Raw genomic sequence first — 14,083 nt, 5'->3', positions numbered from 1 at the left:
TATAAAAAATTAGAAATATAACTGATTTAAATAATTCTTTTTAATTATTTATAAAACTAACAATTATTCAACACCGAGTTAAAAAAATATGATTAAGAATAAATTAAGAAGAATCTGAAGTGTTAATTCTTTTAAATGCTATGTAAATATGTTGTGTATATTTCGAATGTATTTTCGAGTGAGTGAATGTGTAAACCCATATAAAAAAATAATCGAACTGCATAAATACAATGATTAAATGTAATATTCTTTTTTACAAAGGGAAAGCAACTTTCTCTTCTCCAAAAGATGAAAAATTAAAATCATTAAAATCATCAAGATTTGTGCCAAACGATATTGGTACAATGCTGCCCCCTGAACTAAGCTTGACAAAAACAAATCCAATTTTTCCTTATGAAACGATGTTCACTATAATGCCGTCATTTCAACAGTCGTATCATACTAACTTCAATACAAAAAACATTCCTATCGTAAGAAAAAAAGTTTCTAGCGAATAGAATTTTAATTAAGCAATGAAAGTACTGTTGGTAACTTAATATCTATATATATATATATGTATTATATGGAATATCTGCGACGTTTTGTATAGAACGTATGGAAATATTAGGAAATTGTTTAATGAGTGATTTAATCGAGTTTTCTTAGAGCTGATCTTTTATTATTAATTTACATTATTTATATTTATACATAAATCTTTTTAAAAAGGTTATTAAAATTATACATTCATCATATATGAAGTGTTTATTATTATTGATAATGGTTATAACGATAATAATATTAATAAAAATTTGAATTGATAATACGTTTGCAGGACTTTTTAATAGATCATATATCAGCGATACGGTATTTATTAACTTCTCTCTCTCTCTCTCTCTATATATATATATATATATATATATATACTATATGTGTATATATATTTGCATACAAAAATATATTTATCGACGTTTTGATTTTACTCAATATGTCTACACGTTATATGAAAAAAGTTTTTGGTGGAGATGAAATTGTTGATGGAAATAAAGAAAACGTTAGTGATGTGGAAAATTCAGTAAATGACAATTTCAAATCAAAGGCATTCAACGTTTTCGATGTGGTATTATAGTGAATTTTATTACTTTAATACTTTTTAATTTTCGTGTACTTAGTATATTATACTTTAAACTTATAAGCATACATTTAAATCTATAGAAATATTATTCTTATAGTTAAATGATAACTCATCAAGCGAAAGTGAAACCATAAATGAGAAAAATGATGAAACCAATTCAGATATTATTAAAGGTAAAAAGAAAAAGAAAAAGCGTAGGAAACCAGAAATTGGTAAAATGCAACAACAAACACGTAAACCTGAAAGCGAAGAAGACATCGATGAAATAGAAAGCTTAGTAAGAGAAGTAAATCAATTACTAGGGGAGCCATCACCAGGTTCTAGTAAGGAAAATTCTGAAAAACCCCAATGGATTGTAGGAAAATCTAAAGAAAGTATTTTGAGTGTTCAACATAAGCATTTAAATCCATTTAATGAACTTAAGAGAATTTTTGGAAGTAAAACTATACAAGCGGAACAAAGGTATCTTGACAAAGTATATATATATTATATGTATGTATATTAATTATTATATTTGATAAATTAAATTAATGATTAATCGAAATATTAGCAAACGAAGAAATAGAGGACGTACAGGTCATTTGAAAAAGACTTGGTTGGTGTCTCCAAGAGAGAATTGGCCACCGATTGGAAAATCTGGATTATCGATGTCTATAGACTCTACAATGAAATCTGATAATGCTCTATATTTTGTTTATGAACATGATTCTTCATATAAACAAATACAGCTTAAATTCTTAGAAGCTGTTGAAAGTTCTAATCCTGAAAGTCTCATAGTAAGTTATATAATAAATTTGTATTATATTTTTGTTAGATTTATATATATATATATATATATATATATATATATATATATATGTGTATTTATCTTTATTCGTTTTAGAATGTAATAAATACTCATACTTATCACGTTGATACATTACTGCAATTAGCAGAATTATGTAAATTAAGTGAGGATTTACCAATGGCCGTAGAATTTACAGAAAGAGCATTATATAGTTTGGAGTGTGCGTTTCACCCATTATTTAATGTGGTAACAGCACGTTGCAGGTTGGATTATAGGAAACAAATAAATCGTGCATTGTTTATAACAATATTTAAACATCTTATTTTTGTTGGTGGACGTGCTTGTTATAGGTAATAATATGAATCTTTTTATAATCATTATATATATATTATATTAAATATAAAGAATATAAGAGAGTGATTTTTTATTATTTCAGGACAAGTTTAGAATTTTGTAAATTACTGCTAGCACTTGATCCCCTACAAGATCCATTAGCTGTTGTTCTATTTATTGACTTTTACGCATTAAGAGCTAGAGAGTATGAATGGTTTGTCGATTTCTGCAATCTTTGGGATAGCACAAGGAATTTGACACAACTTCCAAATATAGCTTATAGTTTAGCTCTTTCACATTTTTGTTTAGGCCATCATGAGACCGCAAATGAATTATTACAAAATGCATTGATCATGTTTCCAGGGGTTCTCATGCCCTTATTAGAAAAATGCAGTGTACAAACCGACCCTAAGGTAAATAATAAGATATCTGTATAAGAGAAATAACAATTAACAAATATACACGTAGAAAAGTATTTATAAATATAAATCTTTTAGGTGTCTGCTCATTATTTTTTTAATAGCAAAGCTAAAAATACGACTACTTTAGCATTAGAAAAATTACAAAATTTGTACATAGTACGTAGTTATCATTTGTGGAAAGAAGCTGATGTTTTGCCATGGTTGGAAAAATGTGTACATTTAGTGCTTGATCGGGTTGATTCTAAAGACAGTTATGTTAAGTATTGTGAAGTAAAGCGTGGCGAACGATATAAGGGAAATTTGCCAACGAATATTTTAAGACACATCATACTTGCTGATATAAAAGAGATTACCGTCAACGTTCAGGAGGTATATTTTTATTATAAAATAAGAAAGAATGTCTGAACAAGATAAAAACATTTTTTCTAATACTATGTAAACACTTGATATATAATATATATATTTATTTTTTTTATATATATGTATATATATAAGATTCAAGATGCAGCACCAGTGTTATTATATGATCCACTACCACCTGCTAACAGTGTAGATACCTATGGACGACCTACAACAGGTCAAAGAGGAAATCTGAGTAATTGGGGTCTATTCTCCCTTTTCTTTTCTTCATTGTTTGGAGATATAGATGTAGCTATTGCAGAAGTTGCAGAAGTCGCTGAAGGTCTTGCTGCCAATGGATTCAATTTGTTGTAAGTATTATCTGACAAAATGAATACTGATAAAAAAAAAACGTAGAAAGAAATACTGACTATATAATTACTAATGGAATATCTAAAAATGTTTACAGCGATCAAAATGACGATCGAGCATAAGATAGCTCAAGAGACATTTGTACAAATGCCGGCAGAGTTTTCCATTACTCTTGTTATTATGATAACTCATCATGCCGTTGTAAAAAATATCTCTTTTTTAAAATTTACAATATTTAAAATATTTTAGTTAGCAATTGAAAAGGTATTGAACACTTATTTTACAGTCAATTGATAAAAGCATAATGAAATTTGAAAAAAAAATTATAAAGCATAATAACTAAATAATTTTATTTATATATACATATAAATATATATTATAGTATTTTTAACCGACTGATTGTTACGTCAGTAACAGTTATGATTGTAAGCTATAACAGAGTGCAATTGATTTAAATCTGTATCAATTTAATTTCATATCTTGTCCGATTCAATGGCAACAAATATTACGATTGAACTTGTAGAAAGTAGATATCTATTCCAATTCTTTCACATTGTTTATTTACTCTGTAGAGATCAATTCTTTATTTCAAATATAATTTAAGTCAAATGTATATTCTTATCTATGCACTTTCAAAAATTTAACGAAATTTTTTTTTAAATTTCTGCATAATAGAACCATTATGCGAAAGATATTGAATATGTTATAAATTGTCTAAAGTGATAAATAGGTAGTGATGTAATATAAACATTTAATGGAAGATATATCATTCTGTTAATCAAAACTTTTAATTCATCCGTACGCCTGTGTTCATTAGAAAAAAATTATTATTTTCCAACGCACTTATTTACAGTTGTATACAATTGTTCAGTAATATAATCTTATTGTTAATTTCTAGTCGTATCATAAATTTAATCATTTCCTAGAATTTTATTATTAAATGCAGGTTTTATTTGCTTATTTTAATGTGCTTCAATATCGGGCACGAGGGTGTATGCATTTATGTGCGTTCCCTAAATGCACTGGGCATTTATAGTTATTAATTGCACCATTAAAGAACCCACTTCTTTTCTTCAATCAAGAACTTTGAAAGCAGATAGTGGGGAGAGAAAAGGAATAAGATGGCTCAAATAACATCGTCAAATGTAAATATGACAACTGATGTTCATCATTGTTCCACAAGACCTAATTTTGTGAACTTCTTATTTTTTTATACCATACTATGGAATACTGGATTATAACGACAAATACCAGGCCCATTCTCCTGGTAATCTTTTTTGGTATGACATACTGTATAAAATTCTGGGTCACTAGCTAAAAGTGCACCTCCGTACCATACTGCACAACGTTGTTTATGATGTGATATTACATGCACGTCTATAGGTTTTGGCTGAAAAAAAAAGTTATATATTTATACATTAAAAAAATAATTTATTTTTGAATGAACTTACTGTGATATGGCTCCCACTTAATGTTTCGCTAAGTTTTAAACGAGCGTCAACAATTCTTTTAATATCACGTTGCAATCTTCTTCCAAAATCTTTAAACATGGTAGAACCTCCTGACAAAACAATGTTACTGTATAATGGCCTTCTGACATCTATTGGACAATTTTGTATAACATCATCGACAATTTCGCTAAGTGGTGTTGTAAAGTCAGGATTGGAAAACTAAAAATGATCATGAAAAATTAATTAACAGGTAATCAAATTTCTAGTCTCCTATTTAAATAATTTTTTTTTATATAAGTTATACCTCAGGATGGAAAAATATTTCTGGACCTAAAAATCTTTCATATCCGACATCTACGATGAAAGGCTGTTTTGTGATACTATTCATACCTTCGTATTTTTTGATTTTAGTAGGATCGCTATCGTATTTAGCAAATTCTTTAGAAATATCAGGACAAATGTAACAATATTTTTCTTTAATAGCTTTAGCTGTTTCTAATGATTGTTCAGGAGGTATTCCAATTTCACGTTCTCGTAAAAGACTTTGTATAAAATATGTTATATCGCGACCAGCAATAGGTATATGCTTTATACAACTACCTATAACAAAGCCTTCTGCCTAAAAAAATATAATATATAACATTTATTATAAATATTCATAAAGTAAATGAAAGAGAACAAAATTTAAGTAAAGAATATACTTACCACTGGTATCACATGGGTAACTCCATCTCCACTGTCAACGACGACGCCTGTCAATGTTCTATCTTCAACATTTTTAGATGTCCAAGAAGCTGCCAAAGCCAATACTGCTTGCACAGCGATATATAAACCTGGTACATTAAATGATTCAAACATAATTTCTGCTGTATATTCTCTATTTTCAGGTGTATTAAGAGGTGGTTCGGTAAGTAAAAAATAATGATCTTCAGGCTCTGCCCTCAAATATTTGAATATGCATTGTTGAAGAAATTTTTCCATTAAATCCCAATCTTCAACCAGTCCATGTCTTACCGGATACTAAATATCAAAGCAAAAGAGAAAAAAAGAACTATTGATAGTAGATAATAATTTTAATTTTCTATGTTTTATATTATACAAACCTTAATGGAATAACCAGTTGCTTCAAATGCTTCATCTCCAATGTATGTATCTAAGTCTTCAACGCCTTTTGTAATTCTTCTAGCATTATTATCACCGACTTTGGCTGTTTCTTTAATGGCTATTGCAGATGGTATAGTTAATTGGGGTTCTTTATTTCCAGCGAAGCCTAGTTTAGTGTATCTAAAAAAAAATACATTCAATGACAATTTTTTATTTAATCCTGATTAATAAAATAATGTACAACAATGAAATATAACTTAAATTTTGAACTCATACAAAAAAAAAGAAATAAAAAGTGACAGGAAATAAAGACAATGTTTTGTCATGAAAAAAAAAAAATAAAAGTACATTTAAATATAAATTTAAAAAAATTATTTATCTTCATATTCAAAGTTCTAATCTATGATCGTAGTTTTAACAAAGTGAATAATTATATTGGAAATGTAGATAATGTATCTACTTACCCTGTGCCCACATCGATAACACATGCAGGAAGACGTCCGTTCATCTTGATTGAAGTATTTTAAACTGCTCGCACTGACAAAATACTCCTCAGTGGGCTACAAATGTAACCGCAAAAACCACACCTCGCTCTCGATCTCACGATTCACGATAAAAGCATAGCTTGCACAGGCATGCGCTTATTCAGATTTCTGACAGCCGCATCGTCATGTTTATGCGTCGTTCATACGACCATTATTCTTGTTTTACATGAGAACCATGTTTAATAATATATTCAGATAATTAATTTTGATAAACAAGAATAATAATTATTTTGATAAAATTAAATATTTTATCCAATAAAATGCATAAATAGTTCCATAACTATCTTTATGTGTCATTCATTCGATCAATATTCTTGCATTATATGAAAACCATGCTTAATAATATATTTAATTGATTAATTAGGATTAATTATGATAAATCATAAATTAGGATTAATTTTAAGCTAAAATTTTTTGTTAATAATATGCATTTTTTTTTTTGAAAATTGCATTTGAATTATTAATATTTATAATTATAATTATTAAATAACATTGTGAATAAAATATTGTTTATAAATACAATATACTTTTGTTTAGATAAATCATTTGGAAAATAAATTACATGCGAATAAAATATAAAAATTAAATTTATTGTTCAAACTTGTTACGATTATGTTTTACAACGTTGGTATTCCTAATATATTTTTGATGGTACACTTTGACACGTTGATGATGTTTCAGTTGGACACAGATGGTTTGAAAAGTGAATGATTATAACCAGCCGGTAATTCTAATAGTAATATAATAATATAGTAGATATTATAAATGTAAAAAGTTAATTAAAGAAATGAATTATTGTTTCAATTTTTTTAGATATAAAATTATCCTAAAGCAAATGAACGAATTTTGAAAATAATACAAATTAATTTCCGACAATTAACAAGCAATTAAATATAAATATTTTCACAATGAAGCTGAAAAATGTAGGAAATAGATTAAAAGATGACACTTTAGATTTAAGTTTGTGTGACCTGGAAGAAGTGCCTGTGGAAGAAATTGTAAGTTCAATATTCCAACTAATTTGTATTTAACAATTCATATTTTTTTGTATCTTTGTAAATGTATAATTACAAGGTTTAATTATAATATAACTAATTGAGAATATTATTATTTCATTTAATTTGCAGGCAAATATTAGGAAAGTGACTTATTTAGACTTGTCTAATAATGTCTTAGTTGCATTGCCTGTAAGTCGCATTTTATTAATCATTAAATGATATTTCTGTGATATAAATTTTGTCATAATATTAAAAAAAGTGTTTCCTTTCCAGAATAATTTTATCATACTTAAACAAATATTGAAGTTAGACCTAAGTAAAAATATGTTAACCGAAATTCCGGAAAATTTTGGTGAAATGACTCAATTAAAATATTTAGATCTATATGCTAATCAGGTATTATTAAATTTCTTTTAGTAGTTAGAAAATAACTGCAAGTTATTATAGACCATTTGTACAGATAAGCCGTTTACCATTGAGCCTCAGTGAATTGAAGAATCTAAGGTGGTTGGATTTAAAGGAAAATCCATTAACCCCAGCTGTTGCAAGCATTGCTGGTCCATGCAGTAATGCTGAAGAATGTAAAAATTGTGCTCGTAATGTTGTGGAATATTTAAGTAATGTTAAACGTTCTGTAGAAGAGGAGAGATTGCGAAGACTTAATGCTAAGTCAAGTAATAAGCATCTTTTCTTTTCCCTTAATATTTAATTGATGTTTTATTTTTTAAAGTTATTGTTTCACTAAATTACTGTCTTATAGAAAATGCTGATGCCAGTAAGGATAATGGTACTTCAAAAAAAGAATCCAAAAAGAAAAAAAGAAAAAAAACGCAGACAAGGAAGTTGAAAAGAATTTGAATAAAAATAAATCTGAAATGGAATGTGAAGTATCTCAAAATCTAGAGGATAAGACAGATAATTTAAAAGAAATAATAAACGAAGAAAATAAAAAGAATTACGCTTCTGCGGGTAAGTATTTTCAATATTCTACAATAATAATTATTAATATCTAACTATTTGATTATGTTCGTATATTCACTTGAATGTTTTATCATTTATATTTAGCATTATGTAGGATACTTACTTCGCTATTTCTATGGATTTTCATATTCGGTATTATCTTGGGTGCTTTGACAATAATTCTTCCCCTATATAATAAAGAATTATCATATAAAATAGTGGATTATATAGAAAAGCATACAGGTATATTTCTGAAAACTTATCAAAGGTATGGCACGGAATTATTACAAAATAAGAGTCAGATTCTAATGAAATGGATGAATCATGCTTACAAAACTATTAATGATATTTACAATAGTTACAATTTAACAAATATTATATAATATCATATCTCTATTAATAATACATTGTAGTCTTTGTTTGTAATATCGTTAACCTGCACATCAGATACATCTCACTATCAAGATATATTTTCCTATGAATTATATTTTCACGAAGATTTATTTGAATTCATGATTCATGATCGTTTATCTTAGATTGGTACATTAAATTGTTAATATATTTTTGATACATTATTACTTTCAAACTGTTGCGATGATTTATTTCACAATATAATGGGATATTCAGTAATATTGTAATTTATTTTTTTGTTTTGTTCATATTATATCGAATTATAAGTATTTTTACTGTTATAAATATAATATCTACATGGTATATCAAGATTATTTTTTAGAGATGTATGAACAGAAACAAAAATAAAATTTCTTATATAACATTAACATATTACAGTATGTTAAAATTATTTAACATCTCAAGAAGATGTATTTAATCCATAAGATTTATTCATTGATGTAGTTGGTGTTGTTTTCGGAGATACTTTACCAAGTGAGTTTTCCATTTTGTTAATTAATTTTTGAAACGTATTCATTCTAGAAAAATTCTGTTGTTCTTCGAAACAATCATCCGTAATCTCTTTGGATGTTCTTTTATTTGTTTCAGAACCGATAGAATCACTCGATCTATGTTTTCTACTAAATCTATTCCATGATCTTTTATCTGGACTAGTAGATGCTTTCGAACTATCTTGATCTTTATTCTCGTCTGATATTTCTTTTTGGCGTGCGGTGAAATTTGCCAATATAGCTACATCGTCATAAATTTGTTCTTCCATTTGAGATGGCGAAACTTGTTGCCATGTATCTTTTCTTGGTGATTTATAATGTTCACAATCATCGGATATTCTATTCTCAAGCTTCTGGATATTGGATTGTATTTGTTGCTGTTGGTAGAATGAATATATATATATATATATATTTTTATAATATATAATGAGATAAATCTATTGTCACACATATATGAGAACCACTCACAAGCCAAAGCAATTAATTCCACTTTTAGAATTTTAAACAAATTTTATTATTAAAATACTTGTTTTAATATTTAAATTTATATTCTTAATAGTATATTACATACCTAGGACGGTAAAGTAAGAAATGTCTCAGAGCACATGTAATTGTTTGTCCATTGTAAATGTTGTCCGAGACGAAGCCGAGATCAACAAACATGTGCTCTGAGACTTTCTTATTTACTGCCCATGGTGTGTATACTTTTTTCCTGCTCGACGTAGGCGGAAAGCGGCAACTTCGTTTTGCACAGCAGGAGAAAAGTTGACGCTTTCCGCCCGGAGGGAAGAAAAATAAATTTCTGTAATAATTTAACGAATAAGTGGTTCATATATACTTACATTTTTTTCTCTTGACATCCGTTGACATCATCATAAAATTCTTCTTTAACGGGTATGATAATTGTTGGTGGTTTAACGTATACAGGTCTTGGTGCAGGGGGACAAATATATTCGGACATTTCATTGGACGCGGACATGTCTTTGATAATTAAATCAGACACATCATCGTACGTAGTCACTTCCTCTGCTTGAATAATTTGCGGAGGCGGCGCCAACGTTTCTTGTTTGGCGGTTATTATTTTATCTTTTTTCTGTGGCGATTCTTTTTTATTTCTCATTCTATTCAAAAAGGACTTTTTAGTTGGTGTTTTCTTTTGCACCTCATCATTCTTATTATCCTTCAATTTATTATCAGATGCTGCATTTGCTGGAGTCTATATAGTACAGAAAAAAAGAAGATATTTTATTAACTATTATTAGGTCAGTAAATACTAATATAAATAATTGGAAATATAAATGTACATAAATGTAATATAATCCAATGAATTTCAGATAAAAATCTTACCTCAACATTGCCATAGGATATCAAATTCGTTGTTTTTGGTGTTGATGATGGCTGTGATTCATTAGCATCGATAACATCTTTTTGAAGAGATTCACAATTATTTTTGTCCCTTATAACAGATGAGGTATTTATATCGTCGTAAGTTTCATCGAAAGTTATAATTTCGTTTGATATCGTATTAGATAAATCTTTATCTTTCGATTTAGATTTCATATTCGTTTGACGTTCTTTTTGTAAAATCGCTTGAACATCATCGTAAGCAGTAGTAGCGGCTTTTTTAGATTTTTCAATTGTTATTATTTCCTTTTGATTCTTCGATATGAAATTCTGATAAAATTTACCATGCTCGATATCTTCTATTTTATGATAAATACCATCTTCTTCTTCGTCCATCATTTCATAAGAGGAAATTATACCACTCGAAGGTAACAATGGAAGTCTTCGTGGTATACGAGCTGGTAATGGAGGAGGACTCGTATTCTCATTTATTGTTTGAACTTTACTTTCATTATCAGGTTCAACAGTCTTGTTCTCTTCAACGTTTAAGAAGGTCGTTTGTAATTTCGTCGAATTTAATGGACGGTCTTTTGCAATGACCTCTTCCGTTTTTCCAAATGTTACAGAGGAAGATGTGAAAGTTACGTCTTTCTCTGAATTTATTCCAAGATCGAAATTATTTATCTCGCAGGAGCCAACTTGACAAATTTTTGCGACCCATTGTTCCATATCTTTTGGTGTTCTTGCAATAAACTGTAACGTATACATCTATGTATGTATGTATGTATGTATGTATGTATAAATGAAAGAAGAAAAAAATGAAAATAGAAAATAAAAAGAACAAGATATAATTGTAATCTTTCTTTTCTTACCTGTAACGTTTTATTACCAGGTTTGAAAATTTCAAATGCTGCCTCACTTCTTTTTTGATCACGTGGAATAATACTAGGTGCTGGTCGACTAGAATAACCACGAAGTCCTTGCACAACGTAAGGTTTATTATCTCCTTCGTTTCCATAGATCAATAAATGACTTCTTACTAATGCTAAAATAACACGTTAAGAATTTCTATTAAATATCTATAGTTAATTTCATAAACTTGAACAACTCTTATATAGTATAAATGTTTTAATTGCACTGTTTTGTTTAGTTTAATACGGAATGAATTAATCGAGTTATAGAAGTGTTAAAAAATATATATTTATAAGGTATAAATATACTTGCCGACCCAACTGATTCGATATTGTTCAAAAAGGAATAATTTTTTTCCTTCCTTGCGAAATAAAATACCACATTTCAAGGCTTCACTTTTAGCCTGTGATGCAGATAAACTGGAATAAATATTAACGAGCGCATTCACTTGAGATTCTTCAAGTTCTTTCTTTTTATCATTTTCGATCTTTGATAGGAATGTTTCGTAATAATCAGGATAAATTTGAGAGTTAGGACGTTTTTCACTTTGCGATATCGTCTCTTCCGCACCGACGTAATCTGGCATATCGGATACATTAATTTCTCCGGTATTTAAGGGTAATAAACCCTTCGAACTTGCATTCATACGGAGATAGGGCTCAGCTGATGAGGACGTTGACGATGTTGTTCCTTCGGTTTTTGTAAAAACGCTCAAGGCATTTTTAGAACGTAACAATAAATTTTTTCGTACGGTTTCCATCGTACTCGATAAATTCGCATTTTGAAGAAACTCGAGAAATTCTACGATCTCTGCGAATCAACGATATTTAATAGAAAAAGAAAAAAGGAAAAAACACATGAATAAAAAATTCTAGCGATTAATTGAAAAGACCACCAAAAAAAAAAAAAAAATAAATAAATAACAAATTCTTCTAGTCAATATTTGACGAAATAACAAATTTATTTATTTGTATTTTATTATATAAAAATTAATAGTTATATATTTATTACAATTAATAAAATATATAATATACGTGTTTTAATATTTATAATAGATAAAAAATTCTTTTGATTTTAATCAGCAAAATGAAAAGGAGATGTAATAAAATTTTGTTAGTTTAATTAACACGTACCATTAAGTATAACAGTGACTTCTGCGTCAAGGCCCATTTTTATTTTTATCTTTTGTTTCCTTGTTGAACGTGAAGTATTATTATTGTTATTAATTTCTAACAATGTTGATTTTTTTGCCCCAACAATTACACATCAAAATCCTATTCGATGAATAGGATCATTATGTCTATAACCATCGTCTTGGATCAATCAATCGAGCGCACTAATGTAAAGTAGTATAATGCCATCGTTTTAAATACTTTTTATAAGAATAGAAATGAACGAATTTTTGTCACAATGTCGGATAAATTTTTGTCCAAAAAAATAATATCGTACTACCGAATACATGTGTTTCTATTGTCTCTATTATGTTTAATTCTTGACAGGAAGTATGAAGAGATATCTCCGGATAAGACTTATCATGACGTATTTAGCCACGAAAAGGAAATATTCCTAATCGTTTATTATTTTTTATTATTTTTTTTTCTTGTTTTTTTTTTTCTCAAGAATATACGAAAATATTTTGTATCAAATAGGACCAATTAAAATCTAATTTTCATTCATTATTTTGTGTATCTATCTATGTAAACATTACATACATTACGATAAAAAAAATATTCCTCATTTTTTCTCATCTTTTTTTTTTTTATTAATTAATTTTCTCGTGTCAAAAATGTCTAGAGAAAAATTCGTCATACAAAAAAATGGCTATTTTGAATTAAATTTTTATCTACAATTCATAATACATAATATATGTGATAAGAAAATATTTTCAATTAATATTTTTATCTATTTTTAAAATTAATTTAATTGTGTCAAAACAATTCGTGATAGAAAAAGGACAAAAACGTATACAAAATTTATATTCATAATTTTGATTAATTTATATTAAAATTACAGATAAAAGAGAGCGAAAAGAGAAAGAGAAAGAGAAAGAGAGAGAGAGAGAGAGAGAGAGAGAGAGAGAGAGAGAGAGAGAGTGATCACATCATTCTTATCGCCTATTGTTAGGTAAAAACACGATATTTAACGAAGGAGGATATAAAATTTTTGCGAAAAAAAATTTGATGACTTGCTCGAAACTCAAATGTCTGTATTTAACCTGTCAAGGATCATTCAGCATGCAATTATAATGCAAAAATATTTAGCATATTACGCGTAGTAAATATTTCACTTTATACGATAATTAATTAAATTTACTTTACTTTTTTTTTTATATGTATATATAACGTAGAATAAAATAAAATGATATTTTTCATATTATTATTAAAAATTTTCCAACTAATTGAAATATCACATTAATTGTTGAAACTCGTCACAACACAAGAACGTCACAAGAATGTCATTATCGATGACGGATGAAATAATATAGACAGTATCCTAATATCAC

At 27.8% G+C, this 14,083-nt stretch overlaps 4 protein-coding genes across 7 annotated transcripts; 2 read left to right on the top strand and 2 right to left on the bottom strand.

Moving 5' to 3' along the window:
* The first annotated feature begins 550 nt into the window (after nucleotides 1-550).
* Nucleotides 551-4,255, top strand: Nulp1 (Nuclear localized protein 1). 4 transcript variants are annotated; one of them, XM_089172019.1, is made up of 10 exons: nucleotides 552-705; nucleotides 812-843; nucleotides 990-1,096; nucleotides 1,209-1,573; nucleotides 1,662-1,887; nucleotides 1,995-2,248; nucleotides 2,335-2,644; nucleotides 2,729-3,022; nucleotides 3,149-3,363; nucleotides 3,462-4,255. In XM_089172019.1, exons 4-10 carry the CDS (start codon nucleotides 1,329-1,331, stop codon nucleotides 3,484-3,486), a joined length of 1,569 nt encoding a protein of 522 aa, XP_089028145.1. In that variant the 5' UTR covers nucleotides 552-705; nucleotides 812-843; nucleotides 990-1,096; nucleotides 1,209-1,328; the 3' UTR covers nucleotides 3,487-4,255. The 4 variants fall into 4 exon arrangements, with proteins under 4 accessions (XP_089028142.1, XP_089028145.1, XP_015171519.1 ...); XM_089172016.1 differs by having other exon boundaries at nucleotides 551-705; nucleotides 812-1,096; XM_089172018.1 differs by having other exon boundaries at nucleotides 558-843.
* Arp3 (Actin-related protein 3) lies at nucleotides 3,462-6,585 on the bottom strand. The gene is made up of 6 exons (XM_015316034.2): nucleotides 6,384-6,585; nucleotides 5,919-6,099; nucleotides 5,521-5,835; nucleotides 5,120-5,434; nucleotides 4,816-5,034; nucleotides 3,462-4,754 (listed from the first exon to the last, which is right to left on the bottom strand). The coding sequence occupies exons 1-6, from the start codon at nucleotides 6,425-6,427 to the stop codon at nucleotides 4,575-4,577; spliced, it is 1,254 nt and encodes a 417-aa protein (XP_015171520.1). The 5' UTR covers nucleotides 6,428-6,585; the 3' UTR covers nucleotides 3,462-4,574.
* Nucleotides 6,586-6,922: 337 nt separating this feature from the next.
* On the top strand, nucleotides 6,923-9,201 carry LOC107063976 (uncharacterized). Its single transcript, XM_015316191.2, is given in 8 exon segments — nucleotides 6,923-7,188; nucleotides 7,278-7,462; nucleotides 7,592-7,651; nucleotides 7,736-7,858; nucleotides 7,923-8,136; nucleotides 8,223-8,288; nucleotides 8,291-8,431; nucleotides 8,528-9,201. Coding segments are annotated over 7 exon segments (972 nt in total). The 5' UTR covers nucleotides 6,923-7,188; nucleotides 7,278-7,372; the 3' UTR covers nucleotides 8,806-9,201.
* LOC107063975 (blown fuse) lies at nucleotides 9,043-13,236 on the bottom strand. The gene is given in 6 exon segments (XM_089172023.1): nucleotides 9,043-9,701; nucleotides 10,163-10,540; nucleotides 10,672-11,421; nucleotides 11,541-11,713; nucleotides 11,893-12,390; nucleotides 12,714-13,236. Coding segments are annotated over 6 exon segments (2,304 nt in total). The 5' UTR covers nucleotides 12,751-13,236; the 3' UTR covers nucleotides 9,043-9,233.
* Nucleotides 13,237-14,083: the final 847 nt, after the last annotated feature.

This window comes from Polistes dominula, unplaced genomic scaffold (assembly GCF_049000335.1).
Source record: "Polistes dominula isolate Pdom_NZ unplaced genomic scaffold, Pdom_raw_medaka contig_73, whole genome shotgun sequence".
In the NCBI taxonomy this organism is placed as follows: Eukaryota; Metazoa; Arthropoda; class Insecta; order Hymenoptera; family Vespidae; genus Polistes; species Polistes dominula.
The sequence above is the reverse complement of the archived record's forward strand: the minus strand, read 5'-3'. Positions and strand labels throughout refer to the sequence as shown.